This window comes from Harpia harpyja, chromosome 16 (assembly GCF_026419915.1).
Source record: "Harpia harpyja isolate bHarHar1 chromosome 16, bHarHar1 primary haplotype, whole genome shotgun sequence".
In the NCBI taxonomy this organism is placed as follows: Eukaryota; Metazoa; Chordata; class Aves; order Accipitriformes; family Accipitridae; genus Harpia; species Harpia harpyja.
Window position 1 is genome coordinate 15,713,596 of NC_068955.1, and position 24,579 is coordinate 15,738,174.

Consider the following 24,579-nt stretch of genomic DNA (forward strand, 5'->3'; position numbering starts at 1 on the left):
ACAATTCTAATTAGCAAGTGCATTCCTCGGGATGTGCACAGCTGGGAGTGCAGCAGCAAAGCGGGCCAAGATTCCTGCGAGGACCTGTGCCTTTCCGGCAGGTTGAAGTCATGTCTGCTGTGGCATGCTGCCTGCTGACAGCCAGAGCATCTTTCAGCATCCTGGGGGGTGAGAGCCACCACCAGCCCTTCGGTGGCAATGACAGACCCTCCTAGGGCATGGGGTCTGTTTGTCTTTGCAAACCAGGGTTCCCTCTTCACCTGCACTGGGAGCCATGGAATTGCTGTGCTACCCCAGCCTCAGGGTGTTTTATGCTCCTTAAAAAATAAATAACGGGGCAGGGGGGGAGGGGGGAGATATCAGATGCCAGAAGGTTGTCATAACCTCTTTGCTTTATTGATACTGCATTACAAATGAGAAGTGCAATAGGTGCAGAAACCATCTGAGTCTTGCCTACCACTGAATGCACGCAAGTGAAATAATCCATGATACATCAACACCTTTCCCAGGCCTCCCCACAGCCACATAAAACATCAGTAGACAATAATACATGCAACAAGAAAATAAGGTATATTTTTAAAAGCAACAAACACGGTTTTTCCCTATATTTAGTGCAGCTAGGTACATCACCGAAAGGCAGAGCTTTTGAGAGCAGACAGAATGAAAGGGATGAAGCTGCTATGAGATACAGAGGTAGACGAACCAGTTTGGAGGCTCAGTCCATCCCAATGGCACTAGTACAACTCACTGAAAGCTAGGTGAACAGCTCAGCTGCTTTCTGGATAAAAAAAAAAAAACTAAGAAATAATGTGGAAGGGGAAAAAAAGGGAAAAGTATGTGTTGGTTGGTGGTGGTTTTTTCCCTGTATCTCCCCCTATCCAGACAAAGCCAGAGACACTGATTTACATACCTTGCAAAGACTGTGGCCACTTTCGTACAGCAAGTTGCACCTTCCCTCTTTCCCAGTACCCCTGTGTGTATCACACTGGGAAAATACCCTCTGAAGACATGCTTTATGCAAAAACCATTTGCCCTTTGCATCCTGCAGAGCTACATGATGATACTGAGACCCAGGGGCCAGAGCTGGGGCTGGGCTAGGATGAGGGGGTGACTTTCCCAGTCCTTCCTGGGGCTCTAGGCAGCATTTAGGACTTCTCCGCTGAAATTATCCTTTGCCTCCCCACCCTCTTGCATGTCAGCAGAGCACCGGCTGGAGGTCCCTGGACCAGCTGGGCTGGATGTGGAGGTGCATTGGGTGCCCAGACCTGCCAGTCATCCCTCCCCAGGGATCGCTGCTGGTCACTGCTGCAGCCTTCCATGCTTCTGCGATCCAGCAGCTAAGCACTTGGAGCTGTGTCCGCGTGTAGAGTCATCGTAACAAAAATCAGAGTCAATTCTGCCCATCCATCTAAGCAAACAGGGCATCTTGGGTTTGGGTTTCTTCTCAAGCCTGCAGTTTGAGATTTCCAAGCTAAGCCTGTGATTTATCTGCTGACCTGCAAAGAGGCTTTGCAGGCAACAGAAGAAAATTGAGCCGAAGCAAAGGTCCAGTTTCACCCAGTCTCCCACCCACTGGCCAGGACCAGGCTCAGAGGTCCCTGTGGCTGCTTGGGTCTCTCCTTGCAAGTGAAGGCAGTCCTTGCCAAGCCAAAAGGCAGGATGGTACATTTTGAACAGTCTCCTGGTATCCAAAAAAATGAGCTGCTCTGGTCTGGTCCCATGGTGACCCACAACAGGATAAGGCAGAAAGGAGGGTTAAAGATGAGCTGTGCTTGGAAACAGCATCATCACTTTTATGGTTCTTCCAGCATCGCTGCTTTGCTGTCTGGGGGACGCAGGCAAGACATTTAGCTGAAGTTTTGCTTGGTTTTTAATCATCTCTAAATGTCCCCCATGATAGCAGTTTACACATCAAAGAGCACAAAGGGACCAAAGCTCTCAAAGACGAAATTTCCAGCAGTGGCCACCAGAAGCCATGATGAAGTCATCAGTCCTCACCCTTCACAGTGACACCTTTTAGCACAAAGAAAACCAGAAGTCTGCGGCGGGTGGCAGGACAGGGACAGGAAAGCAGACACATCCATTCTCCACCTGCAATAAAGTACATGTCCAAAGGAAGCAGCCAGCCCTGCATCTGTACAAAACCCCTCCTGACCAACCACAACAATACCAAGAGGAAAATCTGAGAAAAAATTAACTTTTTTTTTATTACTGCAAAATTTAAAAAGAAACTGCTATAAAACATGCTATTTTTAAGTGCCTAAATCAGCAACTCCACTTTGGAGGGGGAAAATCTTTTCCAGACCAAGTCATCTGGGGCAGGAGGTTGGGCTCAGCGAGGTCCTTACTCAAGTCCCTTGCCCCACAGCAAGACAGAGGTCTTGGCCATGCCAGCGGGACTGTGCAGACAACGTGGTGTCTGGCTGATTTGGGGGATTGGGGATGCTTGGGCACTGTTTTGCCCAGCAGTTGCTCTACTACCAAACTGGAACCACAGTATTTTACTTCCCATTTGCACCGGTGCATGATGGTTATATGAGGTGAGAAGCAGCTCATCGGGATCCCTGAAAACTTAAGAGAGGCTATATCTACTCTGAGAAACCAGAGAAGCACCATCTGCCAGGAAACCTCACCTAGATACAACATTTTTTTTCTCCTATTTGCCTTTGGCGCATCTTCAACCCCCGTCCAGCTTTCAGGTCTCTGGGAACAGCCCAAATCGGTAAAAGCTAAGTAAACCTCAACGGCTGCTGGGAAACACCCCCAAATCTCACCGAGAATCCCTGGGAACATATTTATCTTGGCAGGTTCGGGGGGCATCTGCCACACGATTGAGGTTTCATGGTTGTGTTTAAGGGCACCACACCCTCTCTTGCAGGTTTGAGCCCCAAGAGGAGCTGCAACGCACTCTGCTCCTCCACAAAGAGTGGTGCTTGGCATGGCCTTCCTCCCACCCAAATCTCACCCCAAGAGCAAAAATAAATGAAAAGTAAAAGAAAAAGTCAGGCTTCATATTCTGGATGGATATTTATTTGCTTAACAGATTTTTTTTTTTTTCTTCATTTTTTTCTTTTTTGGTACAAAGCATCCAGGAAAGCTTTTGCTTCTCTTTTTAAAAAATAAAAACTAGGTTTCTTTTAAAAAAAGACACATGAAAAGGAAAAAAAAAAAGTCAATTATTTGCAATTGCTGTTTTTATTCTGCCTTCCCCACCCCACCCACTTCCCTTCCCCCCCCCCTTAATTTGGACCGATTTTCATTCTTTTCCATATATATTTAATAAAATAAATAAAGGATTTTCTTTGTCGTGTATTGCAGTGCCATTTTTTTTTAAACAAAGGCTTCATGGCTCAACATTGCAAGGTAATAACAAACAAAAGGATTATACATTAAAATCCTCCCCCTTTCAAGACTCCCCCTAGCCCTCCCCTCCAAACCACGAAATAGAATACAATTCAAGTAGTCTTTTTTTTTTATGTTTTAAATGTATGGATATATAAGACAAAGCAAGTACAGAACTGGTTAACAGAGTGTCCCCATTTTATTAGCAAGTGAGAGTATATTAGGGAGATGTAATTGATTCCCCCCTTTTTACGGTTCCTAGACAGATAATATATATTATTTTAAAACCAACCTATTTTACAGCCCTCTGCCCACCTCTCAAACCCACCGAGTCCCGACCCTCAAGCCAGAGACTTGCCTTTTCCCCCATTCCATGCAGCGGTCCCAGCCCTGCAGCCTCCCGGGTGCAGCCCTTCTCCTCCACAGCCCCGGGGGGGGGGCGAAGGGAGGAGGGTGGGGGGCACGGGGCGGGCGGTCCGGCGAGAAGGACGCAAAGGGCAAGAGAAGGAAAAGACGACGGTGGGGCGCGGAGCTGGTGCTTCTGCGGGGGCTTGGCGGTGAGGGCCGCCCGCCCACCCGCTCGCCAGAGCATCGGCGTGCGAGCGAGCCGTCAGGGTGGGGAGGAAGCGGTAGGTCCCCCGTGGCTCGGGAAGCCAAGCTCCGCCGGGGGTCCGTGCAGAAGCGGGGCCTCGAGTTGTAACTGGCAACACCTTCACCATTCAAAGTAGTTTGTCTCTAGAACAGTTCCCTTTTAGTCTAAATTGTGGTGGTTTTGTTTTTTGTTTTTTGTTTTTTTTTTCTAAAAAAAAAAAAAGGATGCGTGTCGATGTATTTCTGTGTGTGCGTGCATCTGTGTACATGAGTAACAGCCAACTAGCTCATATGGTCATGACCAAGCTATATTTCAGAAGAGAAAAGAAACACATTTATCACACTTTTCCTAAAACGAAAAGCTAAAATTTCAAGTTCAGTATTCGCTATCTTGTCCTTCCCTCCCCACCCTCCCTTGCTATTTCTGGGTTTTTTCCCTTCCAACTTACTTTAGCACCATAACACATTTTAAACATTACAATCCCTCTTCAGATACTACACAAAATGTCCCATAAAAATAGTGCTTTTTTTGCCAAAAAAGTTATATAATATATTATATATATAAATCAACTAAATCCGTGGCAAATGTGCAATGCAGACGCCTCCTCCATTTAAAGTGAGCATCAGCTCACTTTTTTCTTTTTTTTTCTTCTTTCTCCTTTCCTTTTTCTTCTCTCTTTCTCGCTTTCTCTCTCCTCTTCCTCTCTTTCTCACGTCATCGATGATTTCAAAAAGGTGCAAGTCGATTTGGAATCTTGTAATGAAGCACACACACAAATATGCAGATGGGGGCTCCTTGGAACTTCTTCTCAGGTACATTTTTCTTTTAAAGGTGCAAAAGAAAGTTATAAAAATAAGAAAACCAAAAGAAAAAAAACAAAAAAGAAGAAGAAAGTGGGGTGGGAATGAGGCGAAAAAAATATATCCCTCAATATTTCTCCCCATTTCATTTTTTTTTTTTCACTTTATTGTCAAGAAAGACACGGAATGGACTCTTCTTCTCGAGAAAAAAAAAAAGATTAAAAAAAAATTTTAACTTCATATCCTTTTTCCCTCTTGCTCTTTCTTTTGTCTTCTGGCGTTGGCACTGGGGATGTCACGCAGCGCCCGGCAGCAAAAAGTTCAAGTGCCAAACTGTCCCTTTGCAAGTACAGGCTTGGAAATACTGGGGGCGCAGGGGAACGAAACAGGCCTGGGAAACGAAACAACCCTCCCCCCCACCCCGAAAGGACGATGCCACGGGAGCGGCGCTGCTCGCCGCTGCCGCCGCCGCCGCCGCCGCCATCCCCTCCTTGCTGTGTCAGTTGTTTGGTTGGGGCCGGAGCGGCGTGAGGGTCCCCCGCTGCCCCGCTCCTCGGTTTAGCGGCCCCGGGGACGGAGGGGCTCGGGGGCCAGGGCTCGCCAGTCCTCCCGCCCTCCCCCGGGAGATCAAAAATCGAGACGGCTGCTCAGGGTTCATTTCTGGGGGCCAGCCGTTTCGGGGGAGGCTCGGGCCGCTGGGGGCCTCTGGCTGGGCAGGGAGATGAGGGGACGGTGCAGCGCCTTGGCTTCCTCGGCCGCTTGCAGCCCCTCCGCCTGCCACCGGTACTGGCGAGCCCGCAGGATGCCGGGCACCTCCCGCTGCAGCCGCTGGGAGCTCTTCTTCTGCCACACGTCGTACTTGGAGTACTTGGCATGCGAGGGCTTCTGGAAGCTCTCCTGCAAGGGGACGGGATAGCAACGTTAGCTTCGCCGCAAGCCTGCCCGCCCTCCGGACGGGGGTTCCCCTCTTTGAGCTCCATCCGTCCCATGGAAACACTGCCCCATCCCTGGAAACATTCAAGGTCAGGTTGGACGGGGCTCTGAGCAACCTGATCTAGCGGAAGATGTCCCTGCTCACTGCAAGGCAGTTGGACTAAATGACCTTTAAAGGTCCCCTCCAACCCAAACTATTCTATGATTCTACGATGCAGCCCACCTCTGGTCCCCCACCTCATTAAAAGCTGACTTTCTGCAGGGTATTTGCCATGAGTTGCCAACAGTGGCCATCTCTCGAAGGCTCTGCAGAAGCAACAGACCTTGCAGCTGGGGTTTGTCCTCTCCCACCCATGGCCTTCCCGTTCTTTCGTCTTGCTATCTATTTCAGAGAAGGGCCGCCATCCCGGCGCAGCCCGCCTACCTTGCTGAGTGCCGGCAGGCCCGCCAGGGAGGTGGCGGAGAGGTCGCGCTCAGACTTGACGGACTTGGCGCAGTAGGTTTCCAGCAGAGCAAGGTCACAGCTCCGAAAGCAGCACTCCTCCACGATCCCCCGGTTGATCCGCCGGTTATTTCGTCCCACCGGTCTACCTGCAACAGCAAAGACCCAGGAGTTAACCACCAACCTGGACTGGTCCTCTCCCCACCTCCATGGCACCCATCCCTTTGCAGGCACCCCTCCACCAGCCACTGGAGACCGGGGGATCCCACACGCTTCAAAAATAGCCGCGCTTCTCTCAAACTGGCCGACACGCACCCGCAAACCGGCCGAGTTTCACGTTAAGACTTTCCCAGACAAATGCTGTTGATGCTAACAGGGCTCCCCGCATGCGCGTGGCACTAATTAAAGACACTATATATGGTGGTGATTTATTCCCCTCCTATACCTCTGGCGTGGGCAGCCCTTTTGGGTGCAGTTAAAGTGAGGAAGCTCAAGCCCAGCCTGGCCACCAGCACTGCACCGATTACTGCGACGGTCTCCGATGTTGATCCTGGTGAGCGAGTTTTATTAGAAAGAAGCAGCGCGGCATTGCGGCTGCCAACCTTCCTCCATCGGGTCGATGCTCAGGCAGGTGAAGCGAACCAAGGCGGCTAAATTTTACCAGATGGGACAGCTCTGAGACAGCTGCAGAAAGAATACAGGCTCCCACACCCGCCAAAAATAGCTATTAAACTTAATCTTTTAATAAGGGTTCCTCTCCCGTTTCTGCCTGCAGAAGGATACAAAAGCCCGTGTCCAGTGCAGCAACAACCGAGTGCATTTCACATCACCGCTTAATGACGGCCAAAGCGCTCCACAGGAAAAGCTTACATCAGTTTTACTGCTTTTTCTCCCCCTCTTGAAATAAGAGATGGGCAAATTTGAATTTCTGATGCAAAACAAATTTGCTTGGGAATTGCAACTTCCAAAACATAAACCGGCCCAAAATGAAAGGATTTTCTCTGCACTTTTGCATGTGGCATGTTATGCGCTTGTGCTGTTGTGGGGTCTGCAGCCAGGGCTCTGCACGCTGCCATGAGCACCTCTTCCCAGTGCAAGGTGTTCCGAGGGAGGGAAGCAGAGGCCAGCATCAGTGGGACTTGCAAACAGGATCCAGTACCGCATCCTGGCCAGGAGAATTTGGGCATGGGAAAAACTGAGAGCAAATGGTGGAAGCACGAAGCCTAAGGCTCCTCACCATGCCGTGCCAAGCCCCCACCTCCCAGCCAGCCTGTGGGAACACACAAAATGGTCCCCCTTCGCACTCCGGATGAAGCAGGCACTCGGGTATTTGGCCTCGGTGAAGATTTAAGGGCCCTGGCTTGTAAGGTGCTGACCAATTTCCCCAGGGTGTGCCTCACCCAGGTGCCCACCTAAAGTGCATCGGAACACGGTGCAAAGCACAGGAGCTTTCTGCGCATGCAGTGCAAGCCCACATGTGAAAAGCAGCCCCATATGTGTAATGCAAACATGCGTGTGCAATGCAGCCTTGTGTGTGCAACGCAGATATGTATGTGCAATGCAGCCCTGCGTGCGCAACGCAGATATGCATGTGCAATGCAGCCTTGCGTGTGCAACAGATATGCATGTGCAATGCAGCCCGGCATGTGCAATGCAGACCCATGTGTGCAATGCAGACAGGCATGCGCAATGCAGACCTGCATATTCAACACAGCCCCGCACGCACAACGCAGCCCCATGTGTGCAATGCTGGCATGCAAAACCCCGAGACTGTGCCTTGCCATGGGCTCTGCAATAGCAAAGGCCCTGGCAGCAGGGCACCCGCTCTCTGTTAAAATCAGCTGTTCCTCGATCGGCAGGGAGCCCTCTGCTCCACGCTGGTGCATTGCTGCCACGCTCGGAGGTCGTGAGAGCAAACACGGCATCGGGGTGCAGGGTGATGGGGCAGCTGACTCATACAATGCAGCCCACCTTCAGGAGTCATTTCAAATGCTCTCTTTTCCATGTTCATCCCCCCTGCACCACCACCCTCCTTTTCTTTTTCTTTTTCTCTGGAAAAATTTCAGGCACAACCTTTAGCCAGCACTGCAGGAAGGTGAGAAGGACGGTTCCTTCTTGATAAAGGCTCAGCAAAGGGAGCACTGTCAGGAGTTTAATTTTCTCTCTATAAATGCTTGTGGCCAACAAGCACACTGGATTGGGCCCTCCCTTTAAAGGCAGGGCAGGCGTGTTAGGTGCCCGCAGCTGTATGAGTGATGCCAGAGCAGGCGATCTGGGTGGAGATGCCCAAGGTAGACAGGGAAGAGGAGCCAGCTTGGGGCCAGGTGCATGTATTCTTCTATATGCCTGTGACGCCCAGCGAGGTCCATGGGAGACGTGCGCTGTCACTGACATCCCGCACCACGTATGGCCCCCGCTCAGCACCTGTTGACCCCAGCGCCCAAACCTGCATGAGCAGGAGCATTAGGCTGCTCCAGAAAGGCATCCTGAGCACAAGCAGAAGGAGAGTTTGGAAGGAAAAGAGAAAAAATTCAAGTCACCCCCTCTTGCTAGCACATCCCCAGAGGGCTGCATTCACACTCCCGCTGAACAGAAGGTTGCACAAGTGACAACACGCATGGTTCAGGGGGAAGTTAAGGTTTTGAAAGGTTACATGTCTCCTCTTGAAAACAGAAGTTGCCCGCTTGCAGCTATGTGTTTGTTTGGAAAGAAGAGGGGGGGAAACAATAAGCAAAGCAGGACCATTTTCACTGCCTTGCCATCAAGGGCACTTTCTGGTATGGGAGCGCATGGGAAGGTCGCAGCAGCACACGTTTGCAAACGCCCAGGTGTGAGCTCCTGGCAGGGACCACCACGGCGGCACGGCCCCTTCCTCCCCGCTCGATGCCCCTGCCCAGCCGGCGGGCACACGCGTGGCCCCCGGCCCCGATGCGCTACCCCTTCGCTCTTGCATAAAGCTGCTGCGTGCCGTTCCCCTTGCTGGCGCCGCTGCCAGCTCCACTGCGACGGTCCAATAGGGCACATTTCCCATTACATAATTGTCCGTAGGGATCTCGCCAAATGCCAATACAATCCTCTGCGGGAGAGTTACTTTGGGAAAAAAAACAGGCAAACATAACAAACAGGGATTTAGTCCCAGAAAGCACCTGGAGACAACAGCCCAGGGAAGAGACGCCAGGACATTGCTGGTTAACAGCAATATCGCTGCTGACCTGGATTGGGAAAAGCGTTTGTTCCATAACACGATTTACGCACAGACTAAAGGTTGAATTTCCTGGCTTTTGCCCATGGGTGGCATCTCCCTTTACCGCCACTGCCAAACCCAGGCAGGGTTCTGCCGCTCCGTCCCTTGTCCGCAGGGAAGAGCTGTGCGGGCAGCCGGCTGCGGCACCGCCGGGGTGCACAAGCCACTTCCCATTGCACCGATGACCGCCTCCTCCCGAGGAAACGCACTTCCTCTCGGCCTTCGATGAACGGCTGCGCTTTTCTTTTTCCCCAAATTGTGCTCCACCAAAACCTCCCACAGCTCTGCTGAGGGGTCGAGCCCCGCGATGCAAAGCCCAGCGATGCAAAGCCCAACGATGCAAAGCCCAACGATGCAAAGCCCTCCGGCTGCCCAGGGTTATTCCTGTCTGGCAGCGGCTATCCTGACAGGGAGAGCTGGGCATCCTGGCAGTGGTGCAAAGCCAGACCCGCTCCCCAGAGAACCCGGAGACCGCGTACCTGCAGCTCAGCTATGCCTCCATGCCGGAGGCAGTGGCACCGCCGTGGCTGCGGGGGGACAGGAGGGACCCTTCCCTGGCATTGCCACCCCACTGTTCCAGGCTCTCCACCCTCACCGGGGCCGGACAGATGCCATGGGGAGGGGTGCGCGGTGCCGGTGCCACCCTGGCCGGGTCCCCTCTCCTCCGGTCAATCAGGCAGCAAGCCGAGTGGAAGGGGACTTTGGGTGTAAACAGTCCTCGCGCCCCTGTCGCAGGAATGTCGGGAGCAACAAGGGGGCCTTTGTGCGGCACCGGGCCCCGTCCCAGTGCCCCCGGCCTGGCCCTCCCCCACCCCGGCACCGCACTTTCCCCCCTGCTTTTTCCTAGTATTATTCGGAGGAGCGGCGGGTGCGCAAGAATGTGCCCCGTCAGCACAAGCGGCTGCAAAGAGCTAAATTCTTATCAGCTGTTGGAAAGGAGGAAACAGGAGCTGTTGTTTACAGAGAAGTCGGATGCCTCTCCCCCTGCAGCCCCTTCTCCCCTCCCTGCCAGCATTGCATGACAGCAACTTCGCAGCCTGGGCTTCCTCTCGACCTGCCCTGCTTTTTTCCCTCAGAGCTGCGCTCAGCATCCCTCTGCGGGCCATGCCGCCGTCCCCGGGGTGGGTGCCAGGGAGCAGGGAGACGGGGTCCCGACCCTGCCGCAGAACCACGGCGGGATGCCACCACCTTGCCAGCACCTGCGGGCCAGCCCCAAAAGCCTTAATAGTCGCGGAAGGGAGGAATCGCGGCAGAGGCGGAGAGCAAAGCATGCACGGCTCCAGCTGCAGCTTGCCCAGGCACCCCTGGGATGCAGCACAGGGCTGGTGTGGTGCACATCGCCAGGCCCACCCTGCGTCCCGTGGCCAGGTAACCCCGGCGCTGCCGGCTCCCGCCCCTGTTGGTGCAGCTCTTTCGCAGCTCCGGCTCTCGGAAGCAGTTTCAACATCCTCAGCCCCAAGCACCTGCCAGCCACGACGCCTCCAAGGGCACCTGGGGGCTGGCACTCGCTCTCCATGCCAGCGGAGAGACGGGCATCCCAGTTATCAGGCGGTGCACCCTCCTCAGTCTAGGTTGCATATTTCCCTGTTGCCAGATGCCAGGGGGATGAAACACCGTCAGTACGCTGCATCCCCTTGCATGGATGCAAACAGCGCTGTATTTTAGAGCTAGCTTCGCTAGCTAAGTGGTCCCTTGTAAGAATGCAGAGCATCGTTTAAGTACTTAAATCACCACTGCAGCAGGAAACTGATAACAGATTTTCATACCATTTTTGGTTTTTTCCAAGATTACCAGTTGGATGCTTGCAACAAGCCCATCCAGCAAGCAGGGCCCACCTGTGCCTGCGGGACAAGGCTGCCCAAGTCATTTACCTCCCATACGAATGACTGCGTTAGCGCAGGCTGCTCATCAGGTTGCACGTTCCATGCTGTGAAGCGCTCATGACAAACCCAGGCCTGGTTTTAAGATGTAAACCCACGATAGTGCGACATAACCATACCCTATCGAGGCTATACGGTGACAATAGTGTAGCCATGAGGGTTTAGGAATGAAGATGAATCTGGTCAGGAGAATTAATGACTTTATGAGGCCAACTGATGGAGGCAGAGGGAAAAAATGAGGCGAGCTGGGGATGTCCAAACCCTTCATCAAGAACAGCCATCGCCCGAATGTCTTCAGCCCTGCACGGCACAGGCTGGTCAGATGCTGAAGGGGTTAAAATATGGGACTGGGGGGACTTTGCTTCATCCCCGGCACCTGGGCTCTCCAGAAATATTTAAAAAGAAGAAGGGGGGACGAGAGAGGACAAAAAAAGCAAAAGCAAGAATCCCCTTGCAAACACCAGGCTGGCCACTTGGCACCAAGCGACTTGTCTGCCTTCAAAAGTGTTTTTATTTTGGCCTGGGTGGCTGGGTTATTTGAGGTGAAAGGAGGTCAGTTTGTCCGTAAAACAAAAGCCCCATTCCCTTTCATCCCCAGAGAGGGGGAGGAGGGAAGAGACACCATGGGAGGGAGACGGATGCTCCTCTATATATAGAGGGAGAGGAAGAGGTGCGAGAGCGGGAGAGGAGCTCGCCTCCTCGCCACACCGGTAAGGCCAGCCCCGGACCCGCCGCCTCAGCCAAGCTCCGGCACAGGGCTCATTGGCGGAGGAAAGGTGGAAGGGGGAGATGAGAAGAGGAAGGGCAGCTGACGTGCAAACCCTCGCCACTCAGCTTAGCGAGAGGAAGGAAGCTCGCCCAGGGCGTCCCCAAAAGCACTGCCTGCCCGCAACACCCGGGGGGGCCTTGAAAACATCCTGCTGCTCCGCTGGGACAGGGCAGGGGGATCTCCCCCAGCTAGCTGCAAAGCCACCGGCAGCCCAACCGCCTGCCCAAAATTACACAGCTCGAGCCCTGGCTGCTGCTGGATGTGGGGTCCCTGTGCCTCTCCCTGCCCAACCTCAGCAGGCAGCATCAGCCAAGTCTGGGTTGACATCCAGGCTGGGAAGGGACATCCAGGTTGGGAAGAGACATCCAGAGTTGTCTCCTAACTTTGCAGTGCCCTGTTCCCTGCACAAGCAGACTGGGATGAGAGGGAGGCTGGCTTTTGACTCCACTGCTCCAAAAAACACCCTGTTACTTGGAAGTGACTTTTTGATTCCTCTTCCCAAGGCAGAGTCAAGACTGCCAAATGCACAGCACCATGTGCAGCTGGTAGCTCCATCCTCTTCCTCCCCATTTGGCTTTGCATCTTTCCTGTAGTCAGTCACTCTGAGGTTCAGTCCTCAGTGGGCAGCAAGACACAGGGTCTTCCCTCTCCCAAGCAGAGCAGGGGACCGAAACACCAGAACAAGGCATCGCACTCAAGTTACCTTCACCCATAGATTACTGAGCATCCATTGCTACCGGTTTACTCCTCCTCCTCCTCCTCCCCATTTACCAGCTAAGCCGTTGTACTGCTAACGCCAATGGTCCAAACCCCCAAAGCATCCTGGCGGAAAGCCTGCTCCAGCCAACTGTCCTGAAGCCACCTGCACTCTGCGGACAACGGCGACGCTGCATTTTTTTGCACTAGCCACGCTGCAGAAGGGCAAGACATCACTCTTTAGCAACAGGTTCACCAGCAGGTAGCCCAGAGGCCACGAATTGTATTTTGGGAGCAGCCTAGAAGCTGCAGCTATACCCATGCAAAGCCTGCCCAGAAAGGAAGAGCGCTCAGCTCCCTGCCTGCTCTCAGGATGCAACACTTAGGCAGCAAGGTTTAAAGATAAGCCAGGGCTCAAGCTCAGCAGAGAGCTGGCTGCAGACATCCTCGTTATTTTAATGACTTGCCCACATCGCCAGTGAGCCAACCACCTACGGCTCCCTAGCGATATTTGACTTTTCCCGAGCACCAAATGCAGGACCCAGTTTCCCCATGGGACTAGACAGTCCCCAAAATCGGCGCGAGGTGGGTGCATGTCACCCTGGGCACATCGCTTTTCTCGCTCCTCTCCTCGCCCACCACCAGGTACAAGGCAATCATGAAAAGCACCGGGCTGGGAAACCCCTCCTTTCCCTCCCAGCCCGGCTCCACAGAAGCAAGGCGTGGGGTGGGCGCAGCATCCTGCCCGCTGCCAGCGGCTGCTCGCCACTTACTGAAGTAGAAGCCCCTGTCCCCACAGACGAACTGAAGCGTGTCCACCAGTTCCCCGCCGCAGAGGGTCTCCGCCGTGCCGTACGCCGCAGCCGAATCCAGCGCGTAGGCCAGGAAAGCCAGCAGCAGCAGCAGCATCCGCCTCGCCGCACACATCCTCTGCACCTGGGGACAGAGGCACAGTGTTAACAAGGTGCAAGAGACCCCTTCTGCCACCTCCCCCAGGCAATGCCCCCTCCCCTCCCCAGCACGCCTGGGGTTTGACGCCTGGACATGTCAGGATGCTGCAGGGAAGGACCAGCAGCGCTGAGCCAGCCGCTGGTGAGAGGCTGGCTCCCTGCACTCGCCCCACCGGTCAGCCGCTCCGGTCAGACAAGGTTTGCATTGAAGCACTTTTTCCATTGGAAAATCCCACTTCAGCCTACCTCTGAAAGGCTTTTATTCCCCCTGCTCTTTCAACAGCGTGATTTTTTTATTTTTCCCTGCTTTTACATGGGAAATCATTCAAATGATTATTGGGAGGTGGGGGTTTTTTTTTCATTTCTGACGACAGGTTTTCATGCCCTACCCGAACGCGTGTTCCCCCAAAGCAGAAACAAATGAAGTTTCAACCTGTCCTAGAGCTGCTTTTGAGGAAAGCTGGGTTTTGCTGGGGAGCAGCGGCCTTCACCCCGGGCATGCAAGAGACTCGCACAGCCGAGGTTCGGGCAATCGAGGGGCTGATTGCACAAGCCGTGTTTGCTGATGACAGCCGGGACTGAGAAGACATCCCTCAGGAGCACAGCAGTCCCACGGGAAACACGCCTGAGGCATCACCAAGGAGGGCCAAGGGGCTATCAGCCGGTGCGGAGGATTAACAAAGAAACTCCCTGGATATTTGCTAACTAACCCAAAGATTTCCCCTGACTCTGCTCCAGCGAACAGCTTTACCTCCATGTCAGCTTCTGCAGCTGTAAAGCGAGGGTGCTGTTGCCTCACTGGATGAGGCAAAACCCATGGATGGGTCAAGGCATTATAGTCACTCATCATTGTATATATACAACCAAATAATGATGGTGGCCAGACAGGTCAGCTCAAAATGAAGAGGGGAAGTGTGGCAAAATAACAGCTGGCGTGGGGCAATGCTAAATCTCAAGCAGAGCATCCCCTCTCCCTGCTAATGCTCAGCCAAGATGCTGGGTTTCACATCCAGCCTTCATCACCATAGCATCTGAGCAACCCGAGAATAATACCAGTTAATGAATATTAGCTCACCCCCCCGGGATGCTCAGAGATGGAGCTGAAGCCCAGGATAGATTAAATGACTCGCCCAAGGTCACGGGGGAAGTCTGCCGCGCAGCCAGGAAATTAGCCCAGCTCCCCCGAGGCCCCGCTACGGTCCTGCCAGCAATAAAGCCACCCTTGCTACCAACTTTTTACTAGCACATAGCTCAAATCGTCGCTGCTAGAAATGCACTGTGCTTACAAGTCACGAGCTCTTCTGAGCAGCGGGAGGACGGGGATCAGCAGCAAGAAAAGCCAAAACGGAGGCTGCAAGGTCTGGGTGGGCTGAGGGGGGCATCCCCCGCTGGCATGAGCTTTGATACCCATCATATTGCTCAGCCCGTGCTGGCAGAGACCAGCAAGGCTGGCAAAACCCCTTCAGGGCTCTGGACAAGAGAGGCAGCAGCCCTGGGAACAAACTGGACTCAAACCAGCAAGTGATGGGACCAGGACCAGCTTTTCCAGTAGCACTGGTCCCTTTGGCACACTGGGGGGGCTTTGGTCTATGTTACGCTAGGAGCAGAGGGATGGCACCGGACTGTGATTGCACCATGCTGCCAAGCTGCAGTGTTTTGCTACCGATACCTTTTCACCTTGATTTTTTTGTCAAATGGCCAACGGGTGTTTACTGGGGCTCCCCAGCATGACTGCAGCATCACCTTCACTGCTTAAGTCATGTCCCTGGTGCAACAGCATCGGCAGCTGGATCTCCAACTGACAAGAGACCAATGATCCCACTCCCTTTCCTCTCCCCCCACTGCCCTTTTTCCTCTGTTTTTTTACACGCAGCTCCTGATTGCTGGTGTCCCCAGGGCACAGGTAGCGCCAGCAGCTCATTGCCGGGGCAGCAGATGTGCGCCAGCCAGTGCTGCCGTCAGTGTGACGTGGGACTTCAGGACACCCAAATAATCCCCCCTCCCCAGGTAGGCTCATGCTGGCTGCAAGCACTGTGGCTAGCAAGCAGGCTGCCTGCCAGCCTCCCCAAGCCAGAGCCAGCCCCCCAGAAGGGGCTTGCTTGGTGGCAGGGGTGACAAACACAGTTTTTCCTTCACATTCAGTCTAAAGAAAGGGGTGAGATGCTCTGAAGCAAGGGGAGAGCAAGGTTTTGTCGGCGGGGTGATATCTGATGCTGGGGAGACTTGATACCTTCTGCGGAAAAAACCTTGTGCTCCTTGGAAAATACCCGCTCCTGCGCAACCCCGCACCGCAAGCACAAGGCAGCCCCTGGCAGCCTTCCCTGCCACCACTGCGAGCTCTTTTAGGGAGTCCACGCACCCCGTAACTGCGGCCAGGAAGCTCCCCTGAAGCCACGAAAACAGGAACTTCCCCGACGCTGTCACCCAGAGCCGGGCGAACGTGGAGGTGTACGACGCGATGAAGTCCCCCTTTGCCCACGCATCAACTGCCAGCACTTTCCACCTCTGTCACCTTGGCGTCTCCCCGCTCCCTCCGGCAGCCATGTAACGAGAAACCGGGCGGCAAAGCAAAAAGCATCTTTATATACTACCCAGTGCTGCAGTTTGTCTCCAGCTTGATGGAGCCACAACCCAACCCAACCCCGTAAGCCCTTCCCTCTTGCTTTGGCCCTACTGACCCTGCAGAGGAAAAGTCCCCAGGCTTCACCCAAAGGCTAGACAGACTCACAGGGTGCCGTCACCGGCTCAGCGCATCCCAGTGACCTTTCAATCGATCAATCCTTTCCCCCTCCTGCTCCTCCTTAGCAGGGATGAGCAGCACCCACGCAGAAGACCTCACAGCTACCCCGTTGCGGCTGCCAGAGCAGGTGCTGCTCCCCAAAATGGGGCAGCATGGCATGGCTGGGTGCCCGCAGCCCATGACCCAGTATAAACACCATGCCGGCTGCACAGGTTGCATGTGGCTTCAGGTATCATGGCCAAATCCTGCTCAGCATTGTGAGCCGAAGCCGTGTGAACCTCTCTAAGCCTTCATTCTCCACTGGAAATGTGGGACAGCACTGCTTTCGGTTTCTAGTGCAAGCATTAGGACAGGGACAGCCCCCTCAGCTGTGGGACAGGAGTAAGTTCACACCGACAGCTAGTAAAACCTTCAGGTTTTATTAGAAAGCCTCCCTCGCACAAGATGTAACAGGAATAAGGCAGCGAGAGGCAAGCGGGGCACCTTCGTAAAGAACAAGGTCCCATCTCCACTAGGAGAGAAGCTACGCCCACCAAAGTTTCATTCTTGCCAAAGCGGGTTGAATCAGCCATGCCAGCTGCCATTCCCCCTCATGTGCCCACGGAGAGCTCAAATGCTTCCGGATGCGGTTTTAACCAGGGGCCATGGGAACAGCAGTGTGAGACAAGCGGGGTGCCCAACAACCTGAGCACCAAATTCCTCCTTAACAAGGGCTCGGACTCCATGCAGTGTGCAAGAGGGTGATGCAAGAGGAATTTCTTAGTTGCACAGGTGCCCTGGACTGTCCTGGGAATCGCACCTGAAGCTCCTCTGAATAACCCGCATCTGAGCAGCCTTCTCAGCGCCAGAGAGGCTCAGACAAGCCATCAGAGCATGCTGCTGGCCTCTCCTTGCCCGGAGAGGGTCTGCTTTGCTCTCCATCCTTCATGTCCCTCTCCTGCCTTCCCTCGCATCCCCAGGTCCCCGCGCTAAGCCAGGCTGCCGCTGGAGCAGCGTGCAGCAGCTCGGCTGTGAGCTGCTGCACACGGGATGCTGCCGCTGCCTTGGGACTCCTGCGTATTGCCCCCGGCAGCACCCGCTGCTGCACCCATGGCCGGGGACCCCCGAACACCTCTTGGCAGCCCTCAGCCAGCCGTGAGACGCCAAGGGAAAGGGTCCTCTCGGAGCGGCTGCGGTGTGCCAGGAGAGAGACTGAGGGCAGGTCTGCAGCGGAGCCACCCTCCCGCCCGAGGCCGTTAAAGGAATTTTTCAGGATTTGCTGCAGAATCAGCTGGATCGGCGATTTCTGTCCAGCTGCTAGGGAGTCGGGGGCCAAGAGGCCACAATGCGCTAAAAGGCCCAGTTGCCAAATCTCGGAGGACAGCTCAGGCATCCCTTGCATCCAGGCTTGTGCTGAGCCAACCAAACCACGGTGCCTCTCTTGGGCAACAAACAGCTCCCCAAAAACGGAGACTAAACCTCCTGTCTGACCTAATTCCTTCTTCAGTCTGGCCTTCATTACAATTTAATACGAACAGAAAAATGTAGGAGGGAATTGACAGATGGCCCAGTCTGCAAAATTTGGATTTGGACAGCAAAAAGAAAAAAAAAAAAAAAATCTCGCTTCTTTGTGGAGCAGTGCAGCGTTTAAAAGGGAGCACGGCAAAAAGTCGTCAGCCCAAACCCAGCAGTGTGTGCAGGAGGGGAAAACCCCAGTTTGCGCATCCCAGCCTCCATCACCCTCCACCCCTCCAAAAAAAAGCGGGCAGACTGATGTGCTACTCTGATGACTGCCTGCGAGAGATGCTGAGCATCCATCTCTCTGCTTTACTCCTCTCGGTGGGCAGCCCCAGGAGAGCGGGGAGCTGACCTGGTTTTGAGCGTGGCTTTCCCAAAGGGGCAGGACATGGGCACATGCCAAGCGAATGCCGCCCCTGCCCACGGGCAACCTCGCGCAGGGGGCCGGGCCACGACGCCGAGAGATGCCAAGTAGCGAAGGGCTAGTGGAGGCCGGTGGGGAGAGGCAGGTGCCTTGGCAGCCAAAAACCACCCAGGGGCTGCATCTTGGGCAGAGGCAAGGGGGTGAGGTGCCCAGCAGTACCCGAAGGGAGAGGAGCCACCACGTGCTGTGCTGCAGGAAGAGCCTCCCTTTTCATCTAGACGAGAAAGGAGATTTCCAACCCACAGCTTGGAAGAAGCAAGCTTCGAAACACAGAACTTTCGACCATCGAGCTGTCAGGCGAATAAAACTGACCCAGGACCAGGAGTTTTGCTGTTTAGCTCAGGGTTGAAAAAAATAAAAAACCTCATGATTCTTGGCACCTGGCTCGCATGACATTCATATGGCTGAGGTTGGCAATGCTGCCGCTATTTTTAGCCCTCACTTTTTTGTCTTCGCTGCTCGTCCCCATCAGCAGCCCACTCCAGCCCGTGCCGGGGGTCACCTTTCCGCCTGTGAGCGGGGAGAGACACCTGCCTCCTCTGCCTGCGGGACAAGGGCCGGGGCAGGCAGGGGAGCACTGCCCGCACCCTGCATCTATACGTGCTGCAGCAAGAACTACCATAGCTGTGGAAAAATCAAGCTGAAAAAGGTGAATGGGGTATTCAGTACCATTTACTCACCCCACTGGGGAGTAAGAGCGTATTGCACAAATTTTGGTATGCAGCCCAGAAACATTTGATTTATTGCATAAAAAAAAGGAAATGCAATCTTGCTTAACTCTTCTAAAGACAGCTGGCAGGACCCAGGGAAGGGATTTAAGTCCATTTTAGTAGCCTCACTTAACTCCTTTCTTTATTGTTCCTCTCTCCTTTCTGCATTCCCGTCCAAAACCTGGAGTATATCAGGGAAAGTTAACAGCAAGTTAAGCTGTTAAATCAGAAATTGTGGTGACTGGAGTCTACTGGCAAGTGATATTCCCACAACACGTTGAACTTGCTTTATGTCTTGGCAGAGCGGCTTTAACCCTTTCAGAGCCTGGCTGCAACCCCAAGGCAGATTTCCCCCCCCCCCCCACCGGAGCCCCCCACCTCTCCTAACCCCTCATGCAAAAGTATCGAGGGAGGCCGGTATCTCTTTGCCCCACTAAGACATACAGCAGCCTTTAAAAGCAAAGACAATCCAAAGAAGGATCGGAGAGGTCAGTCCCAGGACACGAGCGGGGAGAGGGTGGGCCGCTTACAGTGCTCGTATGCACTGCTGGAAACACACCAACTCCTCGGTCCCTCTAAAAATAAGACCTCACCTGCTGTGTTTGCTTTATTTAAAAAAAGAAAAGTACAGAAATGCTTTTCTCTGGTGCTCCATGAGGCAAGCTGGGCTCACGCCGAAGCCTATAGGAATCAATGGGAAGACACGCACTGACACCTCCGGGTTGCCTGGTCAAAGCAGCAGCCCTCCAGCTGGGCTGCAAAAGGATCACCTGTCAGAAAAAGCTCTGGGACACACACGCAGACACATTTTGGCTCTCAAATTTCATGCGGCAGTGGGAGGGGACCCGCGGTGTCAAATCTTTTATCCCTTAATGAATTTTCACAGGAGCCGGGATAGCCCCTTTGAAAGGCTGAGTAAACTTGTGTGGGTGTCGACAACATGGAGCAAGATTTACAGCTCTGACCCATTCACCCCCACTGAAATTGTCAAGCTGGGTCCAAAACAGCTCAGTGAAGCTCAAATCAGAAGTGTCAGTCAGTTTTATTCCTCCAGATGTCCTAAGCACAAAGTCACCCTCACAAAACCCCACGACCCAGGCTCCTCAACTCCACTCTAAATCGAGGCGAGAGGAGGAATAAAATCCCAACACGCTGAACCCTGCGAAGTAAGAACCACACACACACACACACACACACACAACCTGACAACAAATAAACCCAAAAAAACCCAGGCCTTGGCCTCCCAAGCACGTCCCGGCATTTGGAAGAAAACTACAGACTTTGTATAGGAAGCCTCGACTCAAGGGTTGAAAGCAGCGGTTCTCCCGAGGTGTCTATTTAAAACCACCCACACAAACCTTGTTTTTACACTTGATTGCTCGCCGCCGCCTGAGCGAGCCCTGGCGTATCAGAAACCCTGCTAAAGTACCACTGGCTTGAGGCAAGGCAGCCACATCTGCTGGTACAGTTACGCTAAATCCGAGTTTCCTCATGTGCCCCAATTCCCTACTGCTCAACAGAGTGCTAAAACCTTTCCAAGTTGCGCTCTTAAAACAATTACTGTAGGGAAAAGCAATCGGGAAGGAAGAAGAAGAAGAAAAAAAATAAAAAATCACACAAAGTCGAAGGCTGCATGCCAACCATTAACTCTCACTCCATTTTGGCTTCGCTTTCTTGTTTTTCCTCTCTGTATTTTTATCCCTCCGAGACCCAACACACCGCAGTGTTTTGCAGAAGAGAGAGTTTAATAATCTCCCCGGTCTCCGAAGCCGGAGAACTGCCCGTCCCTTCCCCTCGCCGCACCGCTACCAGCCTCTCCCCGCGCCCCGCCGCCAAAACAACCCCGCCGGCGGGGGGAGCGCCAGGGGCCGCGCAGCCCTGCGTGACCTCGCATAGCCCCGGCCCGGCCCCCGCACAGGCGCGCTGCCGCCAGCCGGGCCCCGCACGCCCCTCCGTGGCTCCCCACGCGGGACCGCCCCCGCGCCCCAGCGCCGGCTCCCCGCCGCCTCCCGGGCGCGCAAAAGGCGCGCAGACCGCGCGCAAGCGGTCCCGCCGCCAGCATCCCCCCCCCCGCCAGGTGGGGGGCGGGAGCTGGGGATGGGGCGGGGGGGGGGGGTGCGCAGGCAGCCGGCGGGCCGTCCCTGCCGCCGGGACGCGGGACGGCCCCCCCGGGGATCCCCCACGCACCCCAGGGCGGCGGGCCGCCCCGCCGGTCCGCGGCTGGGCCGGCTCTCGGGGTCCCTCTAGTGACACGCGTGGGGACGGGCGGGCAGCGGGGCCGGCGCGGCGCGGCTCGGCTCGGCTCGGCATGGCACAGCGCGGCATGGCACGGCTCTACCCGGCGTGGCACGGCGCGGCACGGGGTGGGGGGGCCCTCCGGCCTCTGCCCGCGGAGGGGCGGCGCGGAGCGGCGCGGGCGCTTACCTTCGCGCTGCCGCTGCTACTCTCAACTTCTTGCGGCGGCGGCGGCGGCGGCGGCGGCGGCGGGCCGGGGAGGAAGGCAGGCTGCCGGCAGCGCTCATCCGTGTGTGCCCCGGCGCTTGACATGCTGCTCTCCTGCCCTGGCAGCGATCGCGGCTTTGGCTCGCCTTCCCCGCGCCCTGGCTCGCTCTCCTCGCCTTGCCTTTTTGGTATGTCAAGTCTCTGCTCGATTTTGTCTGAAGGATGTTATTCTGTTACGATCAGGTATTTTGTTATTCTAGAGAGCGAGCGAGCGCTTTCCTTTTTTTTTTTCCCTTTTTTTTCCTTTCCTTTTTTTTTCTGGTGTCCCCCCCCCTTTTTTCTTTTTTCCTTCTCTTTCTCTCCTCCTGCTTTGGCTGCCCCTTGGGTGGCTCTCACTTTTGTGTTTACTGACTGCGTCCCCCTGGCCGGGGCGGAGGGGCCGGCTGCCTGACTGCCCGCTGCTCCCGGCTGGCTGCCCCACGAGCGAGGAGACAGGCAGGGCGCTCCGGCTGCCCCCCTTTTATACCCCCCCAATGGGCATGCTCTGACTTCCCCAGCGAGCACCAGCCCGGCCACGCAGCCAATAATGTTGCAGAGCGGTCTAACCCCCTCTCTTCCCTCCCTCCCTTCCTTTCTTCCCTCCTTCTCCCTCGTAACCCTCCGGAGTCCAGCTCGGGGAGGGAAGAGGGGACAGAAAGTTTCTGCCGCACGGTTCCTTCGCGGGCTGCTGCCGGGTGGGGGCTTTGACCCACCCCGGCCTGCCCGGGGGGGGGCGAGGGGGGACTGCGCGCATCCCCCACCCCCCGCCGCAGGTGAGGGGAGGAGGTGGGGGCCCACGCCCCCAGCCCCTGCCCAAAATGCTGGGGGGGCACCCCCTGAGCGCCTCTCGCTGCCGGATGGCGAGCCCCAGGCCCTGGGGGCGGGGGGTAAGAGGGAGCAGCGGGAGATTGCCCTGCCCGCCCCGCTTTCGGGGCTCTCTCTAGCTGTGCCCGGGGCACAGGTGTCCGTGCTGTCCGCCTTACCCCGCTCTGGCCCCCAAACTGCTCCGCAGGGCTCCCCGACAAAGGCACGGGCGTTCCAGGAGTGCCGGCTGCACGGCCCCCCTGTGGGGACCCTGGGGTCTCACGCTTGCCCTGTCCCCACGTTACGTGCCCCAGTGCGGGCAGGCAAGCACCCTCCTCAGCAGAATCGAGCCCCCGCGTCCACCCGTGCACGTCCGTGTGGACAACATGGACGCTCCCCCTCCACAGGGCAGCGGCACTGGGATTTTGCACCCCGCAGAGCACCTTCCTGGAGTGGTTCCTGCTCGCCAGGTCACCTCTGCTTCCCACGGGCTTCTGCAAGCAAGCACAGTTGCCTTTAAGCCAAAGGGAGTTTTTCCCAGGCTTCGCCATGCGTGTACGGCAGCGCGCAGGCTGAACACGCTCCCGCTGCTCTGCCAGTGCTGCATGGCAGTCGTGTTGTGCTGCATTGAGCAAAACTCGCCTTCTCCCAAAGACCTGCCTGCCAAGTCTGCCCCGCCGGGGAAGCGGCTGCCCCAGGGGAAGGGACCCCGCTCGCTTTCGGAGCCCCTTGCGGGGGCACGCAGCCCACGTTGCGCTGCGGGCACGCACACTCCTTGGAGCGGAGAGGAGCAGAGCTGCCTGAGAGCGGGCAGCAGGTTGGTCCGTCTCAGGCAGTGCTCGCCATAGGTAGTGGTGTGAAAGGGCAAGGATGCAGCAGCCCTCACCCCAGCATGCAGTAAAGAAACTTTTTTTTTTTTCTCTTTTTTTTCAAGTTTGCACTTTGTTCTTTCAAGGATGGGGGGCTTGGTGCATCTCTGAACAGTCGGAATTGCCCTAAACATGCCCAAGAAAATGCGGGCAGGACTTGTCCTTTCTCTCTAGGCTTCAGACATCCTTCCCTCCCCTGCATCCTTCTGTTCTCTGAGCTGTCCTCTGGGCTGTCCTTCTCTGGGCTGTGTTGCTGCGTATCACACCCAGCAGACCTGGTGTCAGGGCTGCAGGCTTTGACGGAAACATCGGCACACCTGGGAGAGAGAGGTGATGCTGAGGAAGCGGTTCTGTGCACACCAGACTCAAACACGGGCAGCAAATCTCAGCTCCTACACTGATATTTATGCATGTAAAGAAGTGGCCTGGCTGTCAAAGAGACTGAGCGTCTGCCAGCGTGTGTCAGGGCTCCAGACTTCTCCTAAAAAGAGGCATCTCCATTGATACTTACCTTGGGCTTTAGGAGTTTCTCCTAGAAGCCCAGGACTTAGTAAATCCCAATCGTGGGTCCCCGCAAACCGCTCAGCAGAGCCGGTCTCCTTAACAAAGAGCAACCACCTTTCCTCCTTGCAAAAGCAAAACCCCATCAAAGGAAAGGACCCAACCTTGGCAGGGGGGTAAGCAGGGCTGTAAGCTACTCTTAATAGCTGAAGGAGCCCAGCTCCCTTCCCTTCCCCCAGCTCACCACAAGGACCTCCTGAGAGTAGACAAAAGAAAGCTTGGAGGGTTAATCTCCCTGAGAAAAACAAGTGATTTTTCCAGTAAACAACTGCAATAGCAAACAATGGGGGTGAAAAATAGCGATCATAAAAAAGTCTGCTCGGAGGAAGAGGCGACCCAGTAAGAGAGGTGTCTCTCCGGCTGGGGGAAAAACAAGGCAGCAGTTTGGTGAAGCTTCAGCAGCAGCAGCAGCAGCAGCAAAATAAACCCCACAAGTTGCCACTGGATCTACTTGTGTTTGTGCCTTTTGATCTTTTAATTGCTTCTTAGTTATCCTTCAGTGCAAATAAATAGTGCATTGTGTCAAGAAAGAGGAGGGGGGCGGGGAAGGGAAGAAAGAGACACAAAAGAAAGAGCTGTCACCCAGAAGAGAAAAGGAACAGGTTCTTTCCCCCCACCTTTAAAGGAGTGAACATATCTGTATTTGGGGGGGGGGGGAGAAGGGGGAGAAGGGGATAGGATTAGAAATCAAAGCGAAATTGGAGAGAAGCACATTAAGCCTCGGGCATCCTTACAGTAGGAAGAAAAGAGGGAGGTGGTAAAGCCCTCTGGGAGTTTATTCAGTGAGTTATGAGAGGATCCACGAGTGTAATATTGTTAAAGGTCAGCCTAAACCTTATTTAAAC

General features: G+C 54.9%; 1 protein-coding gene across 1 annotated transcript; it reads right to left on the reverse strand.

Annotated features, from left to right (window-relative positions):
• Positions 1–3,012: 3,012 nt before the first annotated feature.
• Positions 3,013–21,785, reverse strand: IGF2 (insulin like growth factor 2). The gene is made up of 4 exons (XM_052811473.1): positions 21,444–21,785; positions 13,472–13,634; positions 6,092–6,258; positions 3,013–5,631 (listed from the first exon to the last, which is right to left on the reverse strand). The coding sequence occupies exons 1-4, from the start codon at positions 21,564–21,566 to the stop codon at positions 5,389–5,391; spliced, it is 696 nt and encodes a 231-aa protein (XP_052667433.1). The 5' UTR covers positions 21,567–21,785; the 3' UTR covers positions 3,013–5,388.
• Between the last annotated feature and the right edge of the window lie 2,794 nt (positions 21,786–24,579).

Excerpts from the sequence above, each read along its gene's own strand:
- IGF2 (XM_052811473.1), bottom strand. The coding sequence starts at position 21,566 with ATGTCAAGCGCCGGGGCACACACGGATGAGCGCTGCCGGCAGCCTGCC. Across the intron at positions 13,635-21,443 it reads GTAGCAGCGGCAGCGCGAAG|GTGCAGAGGATGTGTGCGGC; the intron begins GTAAGCGCCCGC and ends CTCTGTCCCCAG. Across the intron at positions 5,632-6,091 it reads GCCTGCCGGCACTCAGCAAG|GAGAGCTTCCAGAAGCCCTC; the intron begins GTAGGCGGGCTG and ends GTCCCCTTGCAG.